General features: G+C 37.0%; 1 protein-coding gene across 4 annotated transcripts in view; it reads right to left on the bottom strand.

Moving 5' to 3' along the window:
- Positions 1 to 23,257, bottom strand: part of CLSTN1 (calsyntenin 1) — a 40,295-nt gene that overhangs the window by 7,492 nt on the left and 9,546 nt on the right. Inside the window, exons 2-13 of one of the 4 annotated variants that reach the window (XM_054849692.1) lie at positions 22,319 to 22,441; positions 15,675 to 15,704; positions 14,053 to 14,248; positions 11,717 to 11,925; positions 10,556 to 10,705; positions 10,272 to 10,457; positions 8,858 to 9,106; positions 6,952 to 7,073; positions 5,307 to 5,469; positions 3,130 to 3,180; positions 1,186 to 1,343; positions 374 to 522 (exon numbers count right to left, since the gene is read on the bottom strand). In XM_054849692.1, coding sequence (XP_054705667.1) covers positions 374 to 522; positions 1,186 to 1,343; positions 3,130 to 3,180; positions 5,307 to 5,469; positions 6,952 to 7,073; positions 8,858 to 9,106; positions 10,272 to 10,457; positions 10,556 to 10,705; positions 11,717 to 11,925; positions 14,053 to 14,248; positions 15,675 to 15,704; positions 22,319 to 22,441 — 1,786 coding nt within the window. The remainder of the gene's footprint in view (positions 1 to 373; positions 523 to 1,185; positions 1,344 to 3,129; positions 3,181 to 5,306; positions 5,470 to 6,951; positions 7,074 to 8,857; positions 9,107 to 10,271; positions 10,458 to 10,555; positions 10,706 to 11,716; positions 11,926 to 14,052; positions 14,249 to 15,674; positions 15,705 to 22,318; positions 22,442 to 23,257) is intronic. The other 3 variants (XM_054849693.1, XM_054849694.1, XM_054849695.1) reach the window with 3 other exon arrangements.

Here is a 23,257-nt window from a genome sequence, read left to right as displayed (position 1 = left end):
TCTTAGATAAATCCATCAACTGCGTTAGAAAGTAAGAATTCCTCGCCAAGGGAGCAATCTTACAATTAATTTTTACTTACAGTTAACATTTGGCCCCATTTTCTATGCTAACAGCCACAGATAACACCTTTAATGAAGGCTGCAATACTGGAGACATACTCACAGCATACCCTTGCAACAAGTTCTTCTCTACCTTACACACTCCTTACTACGTTCTCAGAAGAAAACAGAGTGCTGGTGTAGAAAACATTTGCCATATGTGTGATGGTTACATACAGCAAGACTCCTTTGTTTATCACATCTGAGATACATGAACATTGTTCCAGGCTTCAGCATTACCATACAGATGTGTTATTTCAGCACTAGGACATACTTGACGACGCTGGTGATTTTAAGCCTCCGGATCCCAGGTGTTGGGAACTGGCGGGAATTCAGATAGGAAATGTGTTGCATGGCCTTGTCGACTCTGTCGATATCATCTCCTTCTAAGGTCAGCGTTGACTGACTTGGGTTCATGTGGATCTAAAACAACAGAGAAAAAAATAAATAAGAGAATACCCAAACAGTAACATGATCAGGTAATTAGAACTGGAAGTCCAGCACTGCTTAAGCCTGGTAAATGCTAGAATAATTACATCTGTATTCAAAACAGTAAGGCCATTATTTGCTGGCCTTATAGTACAGTTTAACTTCCCTATTCACTTCCTTATTCCAGTCAAATATATTTAGTGTTTTTGTTCTTTAAGAAAATATCTAGGTATTTATCATAGTTCTGATGTGAAGATTCTAGTAATATGAAAGAGCAACAGCTAATACAAAGGAGAAATGCAGCTCTGTTCACAGATCCTTGCTACTAAAAGAAAGCATGCAAGTTAGTCTCATTCTACTAAGCTGCTTGTTCAGAACATTTTATTAGACAACCTGGTATAGCTGCTAAAGCAGAGGCTTACGAATATGGAATTTCTCCTCAATACTTAAAAGAGAACAGAACTTTCATTCTTAAACTCCACTAAGACCATGTCTATATAAGAAAGGTTTCCTAGTTTTCATGTAATTTTAATGCAAAATGTCACTACAGATTAGTTTGTTTAATTTGGGACACCCCTACAAACTCTGCCAGTAAAACTTGTAACTATTATCAGCAAAACAATATACATACTCCCCTTTATTCACATGCGACTTTACCTTCACGCCTTTGCCAACACCATCAGCCATTTCCAAATCCAGTCCCTCTTTGCAGGTATACAGGCAATCTATCACTTTCTTGTTTTCCAGTTTACCAGAACGAATCATCAAACCTGCCAGATAGCCTCGGAAAAACTGAGCCATGTGGAGTTCACCACCTTCATAAAGGGAGGAAGGAAAAAATCTTTGTAGGTTTTTATTCTTTTCACTTTTTTTTTTCTTTTGTAAAACAATATGCGTTCTGGTACCACAACATATTATAGACATGCGGGTTAGTTTTTATCCATTCTGGGTGTTAACCTTGTGATTATGTTCAAGCATAAAGAAATAATTAAACAGTTCACCATGCGTATGGCCTTCAAAAGAGGTGTGGCCATCTCGAACTGTGAAACTAAGGCTAATATTTCCATAACAAACATTTCAAAAGAAATCGCCCATACAGCGAGGTGGTGTTCTTCAGAAATGAAAGACAGAACCCATGAGATGAACTATGAAACCTGAAGCTTCATGTTGAGGTAATGCCTCCTACTCTACAAGAGTGCTCTACAAGACAGGCAATGCTCATCAGGATAGAAGACGACAGCATCCTTCCTCCAGATATTAGAATCTACATCTAAATCCATCATCGCAGGCTCTTTACACTCAAAGGATGGAAAGAAACTTCACAAAGTGATTCAGCTCATTCTGAAAAAGGTTAAGGGGAGTTAATTGCTCCCCTCTAAAGGCATTGCCTTCTCTGTATGGACTCAAGCGAGCAGTTTAAACTCAGGTAACTCATTTTTAGATATCTGAGTTAAGTTTGATGAATTGCAACCCAGTAAATCCCTTGCTGCTTAGATTTTTCGAAGATGACATCACGATGATCACCTAGTCTATATCTTGCTAAACACTGGGGGTCACAGAACACCACCCAGAAATTTGTATTTCAAGGTCGTCACTTACTAAGCTACCAGATTTTTAGAAAGATACCTAAGCTTGTTTTAAAGATTGTAAGTGATAAAAGATCCCTGGTGTAACTCAGTAAAATTTTCAGTAGTGAATTATCCTGTTACAAATTATGTAATTTCCAGTTTAGATTTGTACAGCTCCAGCTTCTAGACCCTGGACTCTGTTACATCCTTGCCGAATTAAAACATGATGCACAGCTATAAACCTCTTGTCTATTGTGTCTAGACCATTCCAGGAATTCTTAAACTTTACATAAAAAGTACGTATCTCCAATACACTTTTAGAAATATACACTGATTTTAAGTGTCTCAACTCAAGACAAATTCCTCTGAATTATCACTAAAAATTTCTAAGAAAATAAACCCCTGTAGCCCACCTGAAATACCTGGTAGCCAAAGCTTTTATGCCCATTTGCTGTAATTAGAACTTTATAGCCATTTCTGATCAAGTGAGCATCCACTGTAAATTACAGGTCTGAGTCATATATGGGCAACTTGATCTAAAAGTGAAATTGGTTTTGAGTGGGGAGCAGAGCTACCTGACTTCCAGGGATCCTTCCCAACCTACTGACTAATTCTATAATACACACGCATACCTACATACATATATATACATATATTTATATAGGATGAGGTGCATTTATGTGTTAGCAAGACTGGATGAAAGAAATTATAGCTGATATTTTACATCAGCAACTTATCTTACACCACTTCACTGCAATCACAGTGGTTGCAGATTTGTACATGGATGTGCGTTTGGATGCAACAAAAAAAATAACTACCAAAAAAACCAACCAACCAAAAAAAAAAAAAAGGCAAAAGAAATCAGCTGATGAGGCTCTGGAAATAGAAGCACAATGAAGAAACAAGCCTAGGAGAGGATTATGTGAAGGTCAATGGCCCAAATGCAATGCCTGCATTTCATGCTGTGTGCGAGATGAAGCAATGTCTTGGCTTAAAAATGAAATAAAACAGTAGGGGAAAAAACTCCAGCAACCTGCAGAGGTCTCAGGCACGGTTTCATTGTCATTTTCATTTCCTGTATATTCTGTAGAAAAGGAAGACAAAGAATAGGACAACAGGGAAAGGACCAAGTTGTTACAGTTTGGCAAACTCTCTTATCACAGAAAACACCCAGCAGCACTTCCCCCAAAAAAGTCTGCTTAAACTCGACCCAGCTTCTCAAGGATTATAAGTTCTCTGAAACACTGATAGCTGCAACACAGGGAAGAAGCACTACTGTGTTGTTACAAGAACATAACACGTTCATGATAAGACAGCTGAAGAGCCCCATACATAACCTGCAGTAAAAGCAGTCACACTGGAGAACACTTTAACCACAGAAACCCAATCTCGCACAAACCACAATTAGTAATGAGATACAGGTCTATCAACTGGCTCCATTTATTTTCTCCTCTCCCAACTATTAAAGGGGAAATTAAGGTGAGATCCAGGCTCTATCAGCAAATCACCAAAAGGTATTAAATGCTGATCAAAAGGAGCCATTACTGACAGATTTTTTTAATCACAATAATAGTATCATATGTATTAAGCAATTTATCAGATAGAAGCGACAAAAGTGAAAAACAGAAAAAAAAAGAACTTTTTCAAAAGCATAAAATCTCTCTCTCCTTAGAGGTGAGCTGTTTATATAATGTAGAGCAGCCTGATTTATTTCAAAATCTTGGTAAGACAAGGAGGATGGCCTTAAGCACTATCTTCACTCCTTTGGCATACTTCCCCCCGTGTTCTAATCCCCTAAAAATCAGGCTTTTGGTGGAACTTTTAAAAGGTAGCACGTCAAGTTCTTGTATTCCAGACTTTTAATGCTCCTATTTCAGTCTGCCGTCATGAAAAAGAAAATTCATGTCAGAAGAAATTAAAGAATCATATAATGGTGCCAATATGAAAGCACAGGAGTTTTAAAGCTAAAAGTATATGCTTTTGTTAGGATGCAGAACATATATGGAAGCCATTATACAATCCATACACTTAGCTGGAACAGAGTTTCCAAGCTCCAGTTTCTTGCAAAACAGCCACTATAGCTTCCCTTTGAGCTATAAGAAATAGTTGGAAAGTCACAGACTGAATGAGATGAATTACGGAGAAAATAATTGACTCAAAGGAAGGGACAACAGAATGAATTTAGAACTGAAATAATATTAATAGTGAAAGATGGCAAACTTGTCACAAAATAGTAAATTTGATGGAGAGGGTATTTTGATAATTTAACCTTCATTCACACTTCAAAGCTTTCAAACTCAAAGAGAAAAGACAAAGACAGACGATTGTTAATTTGATTAAAATGTCTCAAAGCTTTCCATTTGTCACTCACTCACAAGCTACTTCTATGCATTGTTGCAGACTGCAACTACAGTCTACATTCTGAACTACAATGAAATGTGAATGATTTAATGCTGTTTTATCTCTGACCAAAAAGATCAGCTTTCTACCAGCTAGGGTGTAATTTAATTAGCAAGCAAACGTTTCAGTTCAAGACTGCAAAGCAAGAGCTTTGTTACAAAGATCTCTAGTAATCAGCCTCCATATTCAGATGCATTCTTCTTTTCCTCAAGCTTTGAAGAGCAGGTTTCACAAGTATTAAAGTACATGAATCAGCATTTTACAGCTTGCAGAATATCATGTTCTAAGCCATAGTCTCCATACAATAAAGCAGATGCTTTCCATGTTTACTTCTAAAAGCAGAAATGGTAAAGTATCCAAGAGACAGCATCACTGTGCTGCTTAGCTGAATTGTCTGCTGGTCATGCTTCCATTTACATGAACACTTTTTCTACAATATGCTTTTCAACCTACTTGAAATTAAGTGTTCTGCTTAGTAATCTTAAGTATATGATGTATTCTTACAACTGTTATCAAAAATAAGCTATCTATATTCCCACGGTTACCACAAAAATCACTTTGATGGAATGCTGCCTGGTGCGTAGCTTTGTATTTCATATGCACCTGTGGCCAACAAGCAAAAAAACACTCATGGAAAAAATTACTGAAAGAGGAAATATGTGATATTAGCTAGGAGCAAAAATAACCTTCAAAAGACAAAACAAGTTATCTCTCATGCACTAAAAAGATCTGCTATGTACTTCTAGGCTAACAACGAAGATTTCATTAAAAAATAGTTAATTAAAAGTATTAACAATTGTAAATAGTTACCTTGCCAACATGCACCAACTACTAGCTGCGTTTCTATCTTTGAAGGATGAAGTGGGTAATCTTCAGTCACAGGGAAAGGATCATATGAAACACCGTCTACATAAAGAGTTACCGCGGGAAATTCAACATTGAGGACATAATGATGCCACTCTTTGTCACACACCTGAGTGAAGAAAGTTTTAAAAATTCTACTTTATTTTTTTTTTACAGTTGAATAACTACTCTGATGCACATTTTGCACATACATACATGCAGGTGTACTGACAACCTATAAGCCTGTGTAGACATACTTTATGTTTCACACACATGGCATGCATCTGAAAAAAGCAAACCAACTGTTAAACATTTATAAATAGTTTCTTTTCTTCTATTGCCAATATAGGAAGCTGCATGTATTTCCATTCCTTTAATTTTTATAATATCTAGTAACAGCATATTTCAATTTAAAAATATCTACATGCAAGCACATTCTGAAATACTGTTATAATACAACATTACTTGACAAAGGACATGTATTTGTTGAGAGGGACTGTTTAGAGAAAAATGTGACCATTTTGAATAGGAGAAAAAGCCTTCCCCAACAGAATTGTTTATAGTGAAAGCTGATTAGTTTTTTGGAAAGTAACAATCTTCCCATAAGGACATATATAGGCATTTTACCATTAAAACCGTATACATTCCCTGCACAGAAACTAGGATATAATTAGGTATGTTAGAAAGTAACTCATTGTTTTACTAACGGGCAAACCAAGCCTGTAATAGTAACCTAAAGCAACTAAAAGAACCTTTATAAATTTACAGATACTAAGTGTTATTTTAGCACTCAGATCCAGAGGGCTGGAAAAGCCCACAAAATATTCAGTCCCTTCTGTCTCACTCTTCATGATCATAAAAATAATGAATTCATAGAAATAAGTTCTGTAGATCTTAATAAGACCAAAGGGAAGATAAGGTACTGCAGTCTTCACTTGCAAATCTAAAATAATTAGGAACACGTGACTGAAAGAATACAAACAGACAACTACTCTCTCTAAATAGGAAGCAGAAAGTACCTGCACCCCTCAGAGGCCTATTAACTCTATTTTTGTGGAGTAAAGTCTAATTAAGAAAACTGATTTGTAGCTACTGCTCACAATGTGTAAAAAGTCACAAATTTTATTTCAGTGTGAAAAAGGACTAAGAAGGTAAGTTCTTCTGTTATCCTTTGATCTGCAAAAATGTTGAAAGCTCAGGAGTACTTTCACACAAACTGGAGTATTTCCTGTTTTCTCACGCACGTTACCTTGTAGTGGATTTAGTGAAGATAACTGACATCACGGCTAAAAGACTGACATTGTATTTTCACACATAAATCCACATTTTACTACCTTTCTGGACAATGACTTTATTTCATGAGTATCCCACTGGGTTTAACAAAACCACTAAAGCAGTATTTTATAGTGAAGATGAAAAGGTATAGCTGAATCTACCACAAGTTTGTGACACTTACCACAAACAAAATAAGTATTGTTGGGTTCTATAAGACATGACATCAGGAGCCTGGAGTTGCAAAAAGTACTTATTAATAATTATACTATCAGGGAGTTTAGTCTCCGATGGTTTTCACTGCATTCTAACATCCTACCAACTGTCCTTCCAAACTTACCTGATTTAGTTTCCAGTGAAATTCAGCAGGTTTGTATGTTTTTCCCTCCGAAGGATCTTGGCGGAAGAGGAAAACAAGTCGGCAGTTGTGTACGTAGAGCGTGTAGTGGTGCCGGTTCATATCTGCACAAGAGTTTTAATTAACATTGTTATTTTCTGTAAATGTTAGGAACTCCACAAAATTCACCTGTTCTGTAATCTCATACATAAATCCCCAAGTAACTGACAGGAAGAAAAAAATGTAGAAGTAAATCAGGCATGCTAAAAGGAATGAGAAATATTTGTAATAGTAGTTAGGGAAAATGTTCTTGAACAACCCATGAGCAACAGACTGTACAATAGATAGATATGTCTATCTCCAAATCCAATCTAAACCAAGGCACAGGACTGAAGACTCACAGAGATAAACCTGTCAGCAAGAAAAAAGAGCAAGAGCTCTATTTGCAAACAGCAGAGCTTTTTTGTTACAAATGAGTAGCTTCTACTGCATCTAATTACTGTTTTGGAACATGAACACATGATGGCAGGTGGACACACTTTCCTAAGAGAAAACTAAACAGTCATAGCTCTGAAGGATTTAATATTTAAAATAAATACAAAGGTGAGATGCTAGAGAAACAGGTAAGAATAAGGAAAAGAAATATTTTAGCTACATCATCCATTCCACGGCACGGATAAGTCAAGAAAGAAGGGAATGAACAAAATACCAAAATCATGTCAATCATTCAGCTTGACAGTATTAAATCTGACTATATTGTCCCAGTGCAATATATTCTAAATTGCCTCCCTCCAACAAACCTAGTTCCAAGTCTTTCAATATTGTAGAATAAATATACCATTGAAATGAAGGCAAATGATATTTATACTACCAGAAACTGTGGCAAAAATTATACAGTTAGGTCAAACCAAGGAATAAAAAAGGGAAACTTGTTTTGAAGGTCTGCTTCCCATGACTTTAAATCAGTAAAATCTCTGTTAAAATTTGCCTTTTTTCTCCAGTTCACTTCCGTGAACCGAAAGATTCAAGTTTTATTTTCAGGAATGAGCGAAGGTAGGGAAAATAGAGTATTTGTACCTGGTTCTGAATGACAGTCACTTTTCTCCTGTTCAAAGAAATGCTTTTAGGATATTACAAATATTGTTAAATCTTTCTTGGTTTCAAATAAAATTTAATTAAGGGTAAGGGCTGCTGCGTTTGCTCTATATTCATAGAATGGTTTGGGTTGGAAGGGACCTTAAATATCATCTAGTTCAGCGTAGTTTCCTTTGAAAGACCTAGCAGTATTTTAAATAAAATCTTTCTAATACACTGAACAAATCCACTGTTCCAGCTAACAAAGGCAAGAATTCTTTTAGCCCCATTAGACAGCAATTATGGAAACAGGGTTATCAGATTTCCTTCTTATTAATAGCATCTGCAAAATGTTTGCGTCTGCAGCATTCAGAGACTGAAATTATGCACAGGGTGGAAAAAAATACTTCATCACTGGAGAAAGAGAAATTATGTCCTCCTAGGAAAAAAAAAAAAAAAAGATGTAGTAGCAAATGCTGCCACTAAACCTGATATATATATATCAATGATTTTAGGCAGCATCAAGAATAAGGCTATCTTTGGAGGTGCAATATTGAGACTGCATTGCCAGAATAAGTCATCTACCATAGCAAAAAGAAATGCATAATATAAATTGAAATAGAATTAGAAAAACAAGCCTGCCTAATCTGAAGCTAGATAATCTAAGGCCACGCCTCTATAGGTAAGCACAATGAAGAGGGACTTTTACAGTCTGTTTCACTTCCAAGAAAAACCTAACCTAGAGAAAAAACTGAAGGTTCTCACATATGCTGCCGCAGTGTATAAAACCAAACAAAACCCAAAGAGAGTGTTTATATTTGAAGTACTGACAAACCTGTCTTGTCTGAATTGCACAGAATTGTCTCTTTCTCTTTGGTTCCAGGCTCATGCCTCATCCACACTGAAATCATGAAGGGTTCTTTTAGATTGACTGTGACAACACCATCTGGAATCTTCACAGCTTGCGTGCCATTAAATTCAAAGACTTGGTCACTGTCGTGACCATTATCAGTAGGAAGTCCTATTGTCCAGTTAGCAGCACTACTTGGAGGGGGAAGTAGCTCAGCTGTGCCAGAAGCAGCACCTACAATAAAAACACTCAAATGAAAAAACACAGAAACTAAAAAAAAATCACTGCTTGTTTCAAACCAAAGTGGTTTTTTGAGCACGAATTTTTCAGCACCGTCAGGATTACACACTACCAACACATATCAAGCAATTCTCCTTTTAAATAACGTGGTGCTAATAACAGACATCTAATATCACGATAACTTCCATAAATTTAACTACTGGGTAGACAACTAATCCCATTTAAATTTTTTGCTTACTACCTCTACAGCTGTAGAACCTTATTTTGCCTCTATTTCAGGAACCATTACATTAATGCCACTTATCCCTCAGGCCCGTGAGCATAATGGCTTTCTCTTGACACTATATTAGTTGTAAGACTAATATCCATCCGGGTGAAGAGGGCTGCACAGGCATCCCCTCCCAGATCACTATCTAATAATATCATAGTCAGGAGCAAAGATACCCAGCAGGTACTCAGCTTGCTGTTTTTTCCCTACTTCAAGCCGAAATCATTAATGTCACAGTGACCTTAGTCAGGAATTGCCTGGGTCTCCTGGGTTACACTGTATTCACACTTCCAACTAACTTCAACTGAAGTTGAAGACATAAATCATTGGTGATAATTTGTCCTGCATCTCCATTCTTCCATACTGGCTACAAAGGATTCATAAACTTTTCATAAGCCCTTTAACTGCAGCATACATGGATGCCAAGGCGCCCTTTATTCCTAGAGCAATCACAGTATAAATTTAACTGATGCAAGTAAACTGTGTTTTCCAAACCACACTTCCTTGGCTTTCTCATCCTCTTTTCCACCATGTATCTCTTACATTGCATCCTTCACATCCATCATGCCTCAAAAAAACACAGAGATTTTAATGGCCCTTCCATATATCTAACATCCTTTCAGCTCTTGAACTTGAATCTCATGTGAGGGAAATTATTAGTCTATATAAGCTAGCAGACAGGTAGAAGAAAGAGATTCTTTACTGCATTTGAGAATTATTTTGAAAGTCAACTTCAGCCAATTTCATGCTTTTTTTGCCTGATAGGCAAAAAGTTGGAGGAAACTACATGCAAATGAAGACCATATCCACTCACTGATTTGTGGTCTAACATATTCGAAGAAAAACTAATAAGCAAGAGAGATCACTTTATTCTAACAAAAGCATTCTTACCACAAAGTTTGTGAATGGATTTCTCAGAGTAGGTGTCTCTGTCACAGCCTTTACCAATATGGTTGGTTTCCAGTTCAACCGTTGCTTGAATTGAGGTTATTGGCTCATCACATGTCTCCAAACGCATACCAGGGAAGAGAGCTAAAGAACCAGTACCAGGCTCATATTCTATTCTTTTGCTCCAACCTGTATATTTATCCAAAGAAATAATATTAAAAATCTCTCATGTTTAACTGAAGGTACTGGCAAATGCTAAAAGTAGTGAGAAAGGAGCTCAAACTAACCTTGCCAGCCAGGCTTGCATGTAGGCTTAACGCTAATTTTAACCAACACATCCTCAGCAGCTCTCTTCTTCCCACAGTCATACGCCGTAACTGTCAGTTTATACTGATGTTCTTTACCATAGTTTAACTTTTCTATGTTTTTTATATAACCTGACAGGGGGAAAAAAAAAAAAAAGCAAAAAGCAACAATCAGACGTCAGTATCTACTCATTTCTCAGGGTCACTGCCACGTTAAATGCATCCAGATACTATCTACGTACTTCATACAGGTACCAAGACTGTAACAGACAAATCTGCAAGTGAATTAGCCCTTCACTACTTGACTTTTCACTGCCAGACATCAGGCCCAGATCCTTAAAAATTACATAAATCCAGAGAATGAGCACACATACACACAACGGCGGGTATATACTTATCAGGCTCTCAACAGTGTACTATATTACTCTAAATGAAACTGTTCATATGTAACAACTGAGACTTAAATTGTTTGGCACATGCCAAGATTCTCTAACTTTATTTAAATTTGTACACCCATGAAAATTATCCAATGGCAACACGGATCCCCCCAAAACTCACACTAAAGCACAATAAAAACCGCCTCGCTTTGCTTAATCAGCTTGCTTGAACCCCTAGAAGTAGCGTATAGATTTTGAAGGGTCCACAGATCACTGGCGGAAGTGACCTAAACAAATCATTACACTTCAAAACCAATAACCACGGTTCTGTAATCTTCAGAGCCACATATGAGCATCACAAATGTGAGAAGCACACACGTGGAACCCCATTTTTGAAAGCTCATTAGCAAAAGCTCTCCTAATACAGAATAGGAAACTACGGCGGGGGGGGGGGGGAGCTTATCAAGAGCTGGTTTTAAACGTAATACAGCTCCCATATTTCCTTTATTTTGCAAAGCATTTTACAAGAAACAACACACATGCAACAGATCGTCTGCTCCTTACATCAGCAGATAGCACATGGCATTGAAAGATGTCTCACTTTTCATTATCAATTCAAACTGATAAAGTGAACACGTCCATTTAACTATGTTGTAGGAAAGGGTTAAAACAAGGTCACTGTAGTTTTACACCGACCAGTTTGAAGTCCTATTCTTAGGATGGCAAATTACAGTAATTCCCACTCCATCTCGCATCATATTCTTACCATCTTTGTCGATAGCAAAAGGTACATCCGGAGTTACAATTTCGTAATTGCAAATCTGGCTGAACTGAGGTGAACAATCTGCATCCACTGCTTCCACCTTCAGGATGTTGTCATACCTCTTCCCTTCAATAACTGTTGCCTTGTACGACTTCTCTTTGAACACAGGAGCATACTCATTCACATCGTTCACCTGAATGTGCACTGTTGCTCTGGAAATAAAACAGAAAGGTCAGCTTCCTATATACTGCAAACCTCCCATTCCTGCAAGCAGTCTGACAGAACAGCTCCCTCTTCTACAGATGAAGTTACCCTTCAGAATTTAAGCTCCCAGAAAGAAGTGACCAATGACTAATCAAACTAACAATCTCAACTACCCTAACTAGGAAAGCAGTGGATATTTTTCCAGTGTGTTGCTATATAATTCAGTGTAGTTCTGGGTTATTGCTCACTATTGCAGTTTACGTGCAAATAAAATTCAAACCCTTGTATTGCAACTATTAAATTGTCGCCATTTTACAGAAATACAACAAAATACAGCTGTGACAAAATAGGTTTTTGCTTCTATTAAAACAGTATAATTCTTCAAGCTTTTCCTGCTGTCAGAGTATTTGATATAAACACCCAATTTTTATTTCATGTGAACAAGAATGACAGTTAAGACTGGTCTTAGACTAAAAGCTCAGTCAAGTGCGTTTGATTAGCTTTCTTTTGGTAATAAAGTACTGAGCTGTGTAAGTCAGTGAAAACTGGCTTATTTCTTGGATGAAGGAATAAGAAATCAGACAATTTAAATGGAAGAATCACAGAAGTGGAAGATAATACTTTAACACATCATATAGCTAGCTAGATAACCCTAAACAGAGTGGATCTTCAATTCGTCCTTTCATGCTTGTCACCAATTGCTGGTATATGCAGAACAGGAAAACAATGCAGTTTCTGTCAATGACTGATGAGAAAAAGTGAATAATGAAAAGTATCTGGAATGTAAACTAATAAAGAATTCAATCATTACAGCCGTTCTATAAAAGCAAAAGTTTTCTAATGCTCATGCTAAAAAAAATAACTAAGGTTTTCTTTTATCCGACGTGCTAAACAAATGCCACAAAAAAATGGTCAAACACACTTTATATTCCTGACTTTAAGGGCTAAACTCCAAGATGGTTAAAAGCCACAAAAAACATAACACAGCCAGCCATGGGGCAGGGAAATTTCAACACTAGTTTGTAGGTGCAGGTCTTGGAAAACCACGATTCTGCTGTGGGAAAAGAAGAGTTGCACAGCACGCTGCTAGAGCTGTACTGGTTCATTACAAAGCCATGAATTTGGATAACCATAATTTTTACTAGACCCATCAGAAGAAAGTTTATCTGTCAATTAACCAACATAGGTAGAAAAATATAAGTTCTGCAGTGTGGAGAAGGAACTGTACACTATCAAACCAAACAAAGAATATCATTCCAGCCAACCCAACAAAACATTTGTTGCCATCTTTCTCTTTGAAATCTTTCTTCAAAAGACAAACTGAATATCAAACAGAGTTTAAGGGCATATCTATTTTCCATAAGTGCAATCCTTGAGGAGATAACTTCCTGCTGCCTATTTGAAGCATACAGCTATAGAGTAACAAGGCTGTATTTGTCACCAAGATGACTACTGCTGGTCTATTCCTCATCTTATTTATGCCCTTCTTTGCTTCACACAAACAGTAATCTTCCACATGCTCTGCAGATGTTTACACCAGGGTGTTAAACAGTTATTCTCAAGTGGATTTTCTAGAGAGCATTTTTACATTGTGGTTTTTTCTTTAGATAAAGATTAGCTAAAGATTGCTTTGTTCCTATTCTTTAATCTAGGCAAAGATGAACCTTATGCTATTCATCTTGGGTTTTTTTTGGTGAGGCTGTCTGGAAATGACAGCAACTTGTACTCTTTTCCATTTTGTCAAGTTTAATATAGATTGACTTCTTGAAACAGTTCTTCAGTTTTAGAAACTGAATTCTGAAACAATGTCCAGGCTTGGTATCCCATGCAAACTCTTGATATCAACTCAAGACAGATTTGACCTTATCAACAGTTTTCCTGCTTCTATCCCCACACTATTTTATAATGTAAATTCTGAGATATCAAGGGATAAAGCAGTATCATTTAGAATACAGCTAAAGAGATGTCAAAAGAGTTCATTTCCATTTTGCTGCTATTTATATTACCATTATATGAAAGTCTTCCAGTATTAACACTTGGTTTACATTTATTCTAAATACACAGACCATAAATCACCATGAGCAGGAGCCCGCTTGAAACCAAACTTCCCCTCAGCCCACCACAGATTTACTTACTTGTGGGATTTTTTCGCATTCGCTCCATCTGGTCCCTTTCCACAGTCATAGGCCTGTATGGTGAATGTGTAGTCCTTCTGTAGTTCACAGTCAAGCTTTTCTTTAGAGTGTATTATTCCCTCACCAGTGGATTTATCCACTACCACTGCTTCAAAGGGAACATTTTGCCCGTGAATTTTAAATCCACAAATCTCACCTACAGATTCAAAGTAAGAGAGGTTAGAACTGGTCAAAATTATTAAATTTTTTTAAAATAAATGACGAAATATTTTGCAGCCAAGGGTTTGTGAGGGTCTGTGGACAAAGCAAGAGCACTGTGCTTAAAAAATGGGTGATTTCTGGGAACTTTAGTAAAAAGAAGCATACGTCTGCCTTCCAAGCAACTGGTTTACTTTGCATCCATTCATGCAGGAATACGAAAGAGAAAAAGAGAAATGTAGACAGGCATTTCACAGGAGTACTTGAGATAGCTCTAGGGTAAGAGTAGATCTTATGAGAGCATACAGCCAAGGCCGCTGGTAATACCTTCTATGCCAAGCTACTGGGAATAGCCGGGCAGCTTGTTTATTTTGACCAGAGCAAAAGGTTAAAATGCACAGTTACAAGTCAAGGGATGAAAAAGCTTCAAGTACAGGTTCAGCACCATAATTACAGAAATTCTGTCAACAGATCAAAGAACAAAGTCTTCCTGTGCAATGTACCTGGCTAAAATTAGGGAATCAAAATAAACTACTGAATGAGAAAGGTAGAAATACCAACTTCTCAGGCATCCATTTCAACAGCTATCTACTAACGCAGACCAAATATTAGTCAAGGAAGCTCTCACATGGAATGATTTAGTAGGCTTTCTTTTCTCATCAAACTCTTCATCCTAACAAACTTGCGGGAGAAGCCTCTAGCACATCATTTAAAAACACACCTAAGCCCAAGATGACACTGCAAGAGCCCTTGCTGGCACAGCTAGGTCCATGTGTCAGCACGTAAGCAGAGTGAGCCTAGCACACCGAGCTGTGCTAACAAAAGCCACTCAATAAACAGTTTGATCACCTACCCTGTGTTTTTACCTGTGTAACTTGTTATGTTTTGAAGGTGATTTTCTTGCACCAACATAAACCACTATTTTGCTCTTATAGTTGCAGCGGTATCACAGTACCAAGAATGCACTCCTATTGTAAACATGTCTAGAGGTATTCACAAAATGGTATTTGATTCTGATTTTAAACTACTAAAGGAAGCGTACTGCAGGGAAGGCCTTACAATGCTTCGGCAGTTAAATATTACTTTACAAAGCATATGAAAAAACTTAAGATGTCCCAAAGTAGTAAGCTATCGGTGAAAATGCCAGAAAATGCTGTTTTCCCCCAAAATAACTTCTTCAGTGTCCATACAACGTACAATAATCCCACATGGTTCAAATGGATGTCTGATTTACAGATATTTCTAACCAAGGGTTTGGTTACATAACAGTTTTTATCAATAGATTTGAAAATAGAAAAAAACTGGGAGAATAAATGGGACAAAAGAACATGACAGGATCTTCTGTTTAAGTGCTGATTCCCCATTTCATAACCAAAGTTAGTATGTTAATATTCATAAAAGGGATAGAAAGAACCCTTTATCACCTTCTTTGGTGACTGTCACCTCAAAACTCTCTAAAGGGAGAAAAGATAAACCCAAGTCAGTAACAGGAAAGGTTGAAAGGGAGCAAATAAGGAAAAGGCAAAGATGCACACATTACACAGAAAAGCTTTGGAAAAACTGTATTTTAAAATTCCAGTGGCGATTTGCTGTAACTGTTACAATTTTAGAGTTTTAGTTATGTTAAATATGATTTAATCTTTTAACTCCAGGTTGTCATTTGTAGAATTATGAAGTATTTACTAAGGTTATCAAAAGGTTTTTTTCTTTTTGTCCTTTTCTTTCCTTTTTAGTAATACCAACTGCTAAACAAAAGATATTTTCAAAATTCCATGTTGAAGAAGAACTATCAATAAAGCAGAATTTTCATCAGAATTTATTTGTGCTATTCTATTTAAAGAAGAGATGTTAAATAATTTAAACAAGCTTTTATCTATTATACTGAAACCACCATGTTTCTACAATTAAAAAACTTCATATCCTCCTTCTGAGTTCCAGGAAAAAAAAAATTGAAAACAGTCAATGGGATTTTTGTGTTTCCACATAAATTTTTAATCGGTCTAGGTTAACACCTAACATTTGCAAAATTTAAATCCTACATCAAACTCAACTTGACAGTATTGCCATAATTCATGATTTAAAAATATACACATTTAATTGTGATCCTAATGAACATAAAAGCTTTAATGTAAGAAATGGGGGTGGGGATGGGGGAGAAGCTATATATTGTCCTGGCAGCATATTGCTTTTCCAGGTTAAACGAGCGACCAACAGCTTCTGTAATTTTATTCTACTGTTAAAATACAATTATGCTGCACAGCTAACCCTGTTCTTCACTCCCCCAGAAATCAGCATTTGTTAAAACCCCAAACTACCACCTTTTATGTATCATCCAACATATCAATTATTTTTTCCTGGTTACCATCATCTCTGACCTGAATTCCAGTAGAACAAAGTAGACTTCTACCCTTAAAATCACTTCTAGCAGATCTCCTGCTAATTCTCCCATATTTCAAACAACTTGCAGTAACACAGTTATTCAAGTCTCCATTCTAGAGTGGCCTTAAAAAGAGATGAGGCACTACAATTACAGAGAAATTTTTTTCTTAAAAAGGCAAGTTTACAGCTTAATATTGAAATAGAAATATTATTAACAAAAAATACCTTATAATGTATCATGATTTGTAGTCTTTTTTTTTTTTTTTAAAAAAAGGAGCCAGTTTCAGAAATAGGTCTCATGAAGTTTTCCCTGAAATTCACTTCAGGTAATCCCTAGACTTATAATCAGCTCTTTATTTTAATGCAAGTATGCTGCCTCTTGTGGCACCCACATAATTTATCTCAGTCTATTCTTACACAAGATATAAATATAATCCTGGATTTTAACATGTTTTGGCAATAGGATCATTCAAGAGAATTTTGCACTGCTTAAATTTGTGGCTGACACCGCTGTTAGCCAGAAGTGACATTCCAACTGCAAGCTTTCAAATATTCCACATCTCTTACTCCAGGGCACCCACCTCCCTGCCTCCTTCCAGTAACTAACCTTGAGAGTCAGGCATTGTGTGTGAAACATTAAGATTACAGGAAAAAAAATTATATGGAAGGGAACATTAAAGCAGAAAGAAGCCTGATAATGGAGAGAAGGAGAAGTGTATTTATTAATGCAGGAATTACCTACTTGGAAGAAGGGGAGGCTGTTTAAAAACTGGTCAGTTCTTTATCATCTGAAGTGACCTTTAACTCTGGCACACCACCAATTTGGCTGCTAGGAAGTTCAGGCATTATATTTTTGGCTCCTGAGCATAATACATAAATAAGCTCTCCAGTAAATATCCATGTGTCTCCAGATACTTTTTAAGATGTAAGGCTTCTCTTCAAGGTGTACTATAGCTCAATTCCTGCCAGATGTTTCTCAAACAATAACTGACCTGATACAATCCTATCTTCCACTTCACACTACTCAGATTAACAAAAAGACCTTTTATTACTACATAGACAAGGTACTTGTGACTGAAGAAGTTATAACACATAAAAACTATGGTGTTACTTATGGTATTAGTGCTCTGAATAAGCAAATGCAGATCTCCCAACCAAACAAGCCTTTTAAGCTCCCTTCTTCAAAGTGTCTCTACAATGAAAAGCAGTTCTCTAAAGTACAAAATACTTCAAAAAAAGTAAAGCTCCTCCTCCTTTCTCCAAAATATATGACTGTTACAGAGCTGTTTCCAAATAAGATAATTTACAGATTAATATTCCCATACACAGATGATATTCATTTCCATCTCAGTTATGAAATGCATATATTTATGTAGTATATGTAAGGATCTTCTGTTATTACAGAATTCTTGGCAGTGAATTTTCTTCATTGCCATTAAGCAAGCTTAGTCCCATAACATGCTCCCTAAGGTTTCATGCTTTGTCATATGTGCTTAATGCTTTTTCTCATTTCATTCTGAAGTTAAGATACATTACTGAAATAAATTTTGACCTCTCCTAGTCTTAGATGATCAATCTGTAGATTAGTTTATATATGATGTATTGGAAACTGTTCAGCTAAATAAACTGTAACTGGGATAGAACTTTACAGTGTTTCACTCGGCTGTAATTAAAGTTGAAAAACCATTTCATTTTACACATAGCACAGGTTTGTGGAACTTAGGTTAGCCAGAAAACATACGGTAATTCTGTATCCTAAAGGCATTCAGTATTCTCCTTTCTAGTGCAGCACAATCAAATGACAGTGAGGGCCTGGTAGAATTTTAAGGTTTTGTTGAATTTTAGTTTTATCTCTTTCTGTACTGTTATAATGATGTAAAATACTTAATTACAGTATAAATACTTCAGGAAAGCCTCCCATTTCAGTACGTATAGAACATCTCCAAGCAAGTACCTCTTAGTACCATACAAAACTGCTAAAAAGTGAACCAATTTTAAATTTCACAACTAGCGGTAACTCCATTTCAGTTTGTATTTGTAGGCATGAGAGGTATAAACCAAAATGTCACGTTGTGCATGCCTTAAATTTGATGCAAAAATGGCTGAAATACTATTGCAACAAAATTTCCTCCTGAGTTTGCCAACCAACCATGCGACATTTGTTGTATGCCCATTGACTGACTCACTGGATGTGACAGCATCAAAATCTTTATCTGTTTGATTACAGAGCATCATTCATCTTCGCTACGCATCACTTTATATCAATCACGCCGCTGAGCACTGCGCTACATGCTGGTGTGACGTCAGCACAGCTCCCTGCCCTCAACAAACACAGGCTGGCAGCACAGCGGGGAAACACGGCATCAGCACTCACCCACCGCAACACGTGAACCCCACACACCTCCGGAGAGAGGCTGACAGAACAGCTTGGTGGATTTTTGGGTTTTGTTTTTTTAAAAGAATGAATAGAGATTCTGCAAGATCATTTTCAAAGCTCTATGCATATTCATGCTCTAAGTCAAAAAATTCCTAACCCCCACAAAAATATTTCTTGCATCCCAGATTAGTAAGGGGAAAATAAAGTACTGCAGCTGAGAACTGGTTTTCTCTAGGGGTGGGGGAAGAGGGATTAAAACCCTATTACAGACACATCACAAAAACAAGGAAGCATTTCCTTCCACCAGGGAAACATTTCAAACATCTTGCTAGCAAGAACCCATGATACACTCTCGTAACAAAACACATCCAGCTATGTGAAGGCATCTAGATATAATATTGTTTGTTTCAAATGCAATAAAAATTTCAGTTCCTTTCTGCATAGCAAAGGGGAAATCCATACTGAGAGCTTCAGACATCAAACTGATTTTAGACACAAATTACTCTATGTACAATAGAAAATGTAGCTGTCCTTTATTTTTTCAGCAAAACCATTTGGAATCATATTCCAGCATGACTCAATTTGTAACATAGAAAAATTTCACTGAGGAAAGAGAATGGTCACTGTCTTCTCAGCAGATCTGTGACAATCAGGGTACAAACGACTGACTCCATGGGGTCCCTATACGTCAGGCAGTATGACGAGGCAACCTGGCACGATTATATTCAAACTACGTTTTCAAAAGTGTGTTGTTTCAGATGCAAAATGATACAAATTACCCTAGAACTAAATGTCTATATAACCCTACTTATTTTCACACACTTGATTTTTAGGATCCTACCCGCAGCACGGAGTGAGCAAAGCAATAAAATACTACTTTTACTTGCCCCACAGTTCATGTCCTACAAAGCATTTAAATGAACTAGTTCCAAGATGTTTCGACATGCTCAAAATTGAAATAAAGCAAAAAGCTCTACTGAAAATATTTTAAACCTGTACACAGTTCAAAAGTTTCACAGCTCAGCTAGGGGGCACAGTTACTCAAAATATCCAACCTTTCGAAGCATGAATAAATTTGATTTATAAGTAGGAATATACCAGTTATGGCCGAAACAGCCATTTAATCCTGCAAACGCTTTGTTTTGCTGTGAAAACATGTCACTGATCTAATGGGCTTCTCACACTTAAACACCCACATAGATGCTGCTGGACAATAACAACGCTATTCTCCCTTCTAGGACGTGACTACAGCACCACCAACTAGAATTGATAATGCTGATTCAACACATCTCCCACATTTGGTCTACTCAAAGACAGATTCAAGTATTGTTCCATCTAATGGTGGACAAATACTTTCATAGATTCCCATAGCACAGTCATTCAAAATTTACGCAATTCAAATCCAACAGAGTCATACTGAGGAAAATTTCTTTACAACGTTAGTGTGCTACACTTGGAATTTAAGATAACTATTTTAAATCCATTGTTCTGCTGCAGCTTAAGAATTGTCAGGTTTTGAAAACCAAAATATATAATGTTTATACAAACGTTTAATAAAACCAACTTCCAGTTCATTACATGAAAGCAGGTTTATACAATTTAGAGCAACACAGTGGAAAAGCAGTCTCATTTGAAGAGACGCTTTGACATTGGAGTTTCCTCTGCAAATTTGACAACATATTTGAAGATATCCTGCCAGTACTCTCCTAAAGCTTCGTGATATCCAGCACTCCAGAAAGCTTTACTATCCACCAAGAGGTACAAAATTGCCATTTTCAAAATCTGTTCAATGCTGTCAAACCACCAGCGCCTACATTTAAAGCACTCAAGAACTGTAAGAGATGATTCATATTCTCCTCATCACCAAGTATGCAAGTCAGCCGTCCCATATCTCTTTTTACTTAACAGATTTTGTGTATCCCAACAAAAGCTTCTTCATTTGGAAATGAAAAGGTTTTTTGTTCATAGACAGCAGTTTTATTTCCAGCTAAGATCACTTAAGAGCCTCTGCCATGTGTATCCAATGCATGGGAAAGTTTGAATTTCAGAGGTTTACCATTATCTCGGAACTTCCTGAATTTCTAAGGCAGCATTAGAGATAATTACAGCCTTATGATAATGCAACAAAACTGTTATTTTAAGTACCACTTTAAGAAATTGTGACCCAGTTGCCATAATACTGTAGCACACAATGCAGTTAGCATGCTGAACATTTCAAGCAGCTGTTAATTTAATCACTCTTTTTCTACCACTTCCTCCTTGAAGCCAGGCTAAGCAATGTTCCCCAAAATGCCTAATGTAACATCCTCTAGGTATTTTACTAGGATCCTTAACTCTAAAATTACTTAACCAAGTAAGCTTATGTAGATACCTAATTTAAGCTTGTGTTATCAACTATAACTAATCTAAATGCCTGATGGTATTCTTCAAACAGAGTTTTCTACTATTCTGTCAAATCAAGAAAGTACTTTCCATAATACTGCATCCACTTAATGAATACAGTATTCTTGAACAGTAGTTTCCAGGAAAAAAAACAACTGCAGAAGTTTGTAAGAAAACCGTCATCTGTCAGGCCTATGTCAAAAGTGAGGAGTTAGCCTACATTTTGCAAATGGCTTGTGTATCATTCTCTATATTCTTTATTAGAGGAGAAAAAGCATTTTCTTCAGGTAGAAGAGGCCGTCCATTTGTTAAAACGCCCCAAACTGCTAAGCAAGCTTATCACAGAAATTCTGGATTTCTACGGGAATTCTCAGTCCAAATACTGCACAGAAGAAATGCAATCTTAATTCTACTAATTCCTGTTTTCAATATATTAAGACACAAATCAAAAACACCAAGAAAACCAAAACCTCTCTTCAGAATGATAGGAAAATAATTGTTTCAGAACTCCCAGACTGAATGTTGTGAAATGTGGAATCCAGAGGATTGAGAAAAAGGTTAGATGCTATGCAAAAAAAAACCCCACAAAAAAACCAAACCAAACCCAAACCCCACAAAACCCTCCCCCACCAACCCCAACCCCCCCCCCCCCCCCCCAAAATAAAAAAATTACATATACAGATGAAATTGAAAGAAGCATGGAATATCTGCAATACAAAGTACTCTCTGGTCTGGATATTTGGATACAGCTGTATATTTATGGCTGTAAATATGAAATAAAACTCCAGTCCACACACAAACATTTGATAGGGTCTAAAAGCTTTGAAACATTATACTACTGTTAGGGAAAGCACACTAAGTAACACACAGCATTTGTCATCAAGAAAGCATTTCCACTTCCTAAAAAAGAAACGCAGACGAATTCTTTACCTGCAAAACGCAGAGGCGCATCTTTGTCCAGGGCTATTAACGGGGGGTCCAAGAGCACCGTGTTGTCATTTTCTGTAACTATACCGTGATAGGTTGTTTCAATCCATGGCTTATGCTTGTTAACTGAAAGGAAACCAAAGTACAAAGTCAAAATGTTTGAAACTGACTTCTTTAAAAAATGCTTTATAATACCCATTTCAATGTTTTCTTCTTTCGTTTTTCTAAACCCCAACCAGCATTTTACTAAATTAAAAAAATATTTGAGACAAAATCCTGGCTAACTATGTTCAGAAGAGTCCAGCGTCCCTGCAGGCTTTCCAAAAGTAACTCAGAGAATCTAAATTAGTCTCTTAACTATGCTGGGATTTAAGACGCCCCTGAAGTGCAATTCAAAAACCTTCTAACAGAGATGGGGAGCCACTGCCATCAGTGCCAAGCGTGACACTAGAAAAACCTAGGTTCAGCACTAGATGAAAATGGACTGGCCAACCCGAAACCTAAGTGTTTGTCTACACTCTACTTCTCTCCAACTTGGAAAATGGGATCCAGTTGGTGGACTGTTCTTCAGAATGTGATGGCTTTTTCTAGTTTCAGCATTTTGCCTGGTAGGAGGTTTGCTATTACCATTAAGAGAACCAGTGGAAAAGAGATTAAACTTAACTAATTTCTCCACAAGGCCTAAGGACACTTCCCAAGGAAACAAACAGGGAGTGACAGACATCTCTGTCCCAGTATAAGATCTAGACCTAGAACCTCTTGTATCAGTTTTACCAGTCATTTATATGACATCGCAGGGAAAGGAGGACTCCAGGAGTTGTGCTGAAGCTGGGGAACTATGCAAAATGCAAGAAAGGAAGAGAGAGGAGAGGCAATAGAAAAGGGCAAGACACCAGCTTTGCAGCCCTCTGCTTGGCCGCAGAGATGCGATGCAAGCGTCCC

This window comes from Grus americana, chromosome 21 (assembly GCF_028858705.1).
Source record: "Grus americana isolate bGruAme1 chromosome 21, bGruAme1.mat, whole genome shotgun sequence".
Taxonomy (NCBI): Eukaryota; Metazoa; Chordata; class Aves; order Gruiformes; family Gruidae; genus Grus; species Grus americana.
The sequence above is the reverse complement of the archived record's forward strand: the minus strand, read 5'-3'. Positions and strand labels throughout refer to the sequence as shown.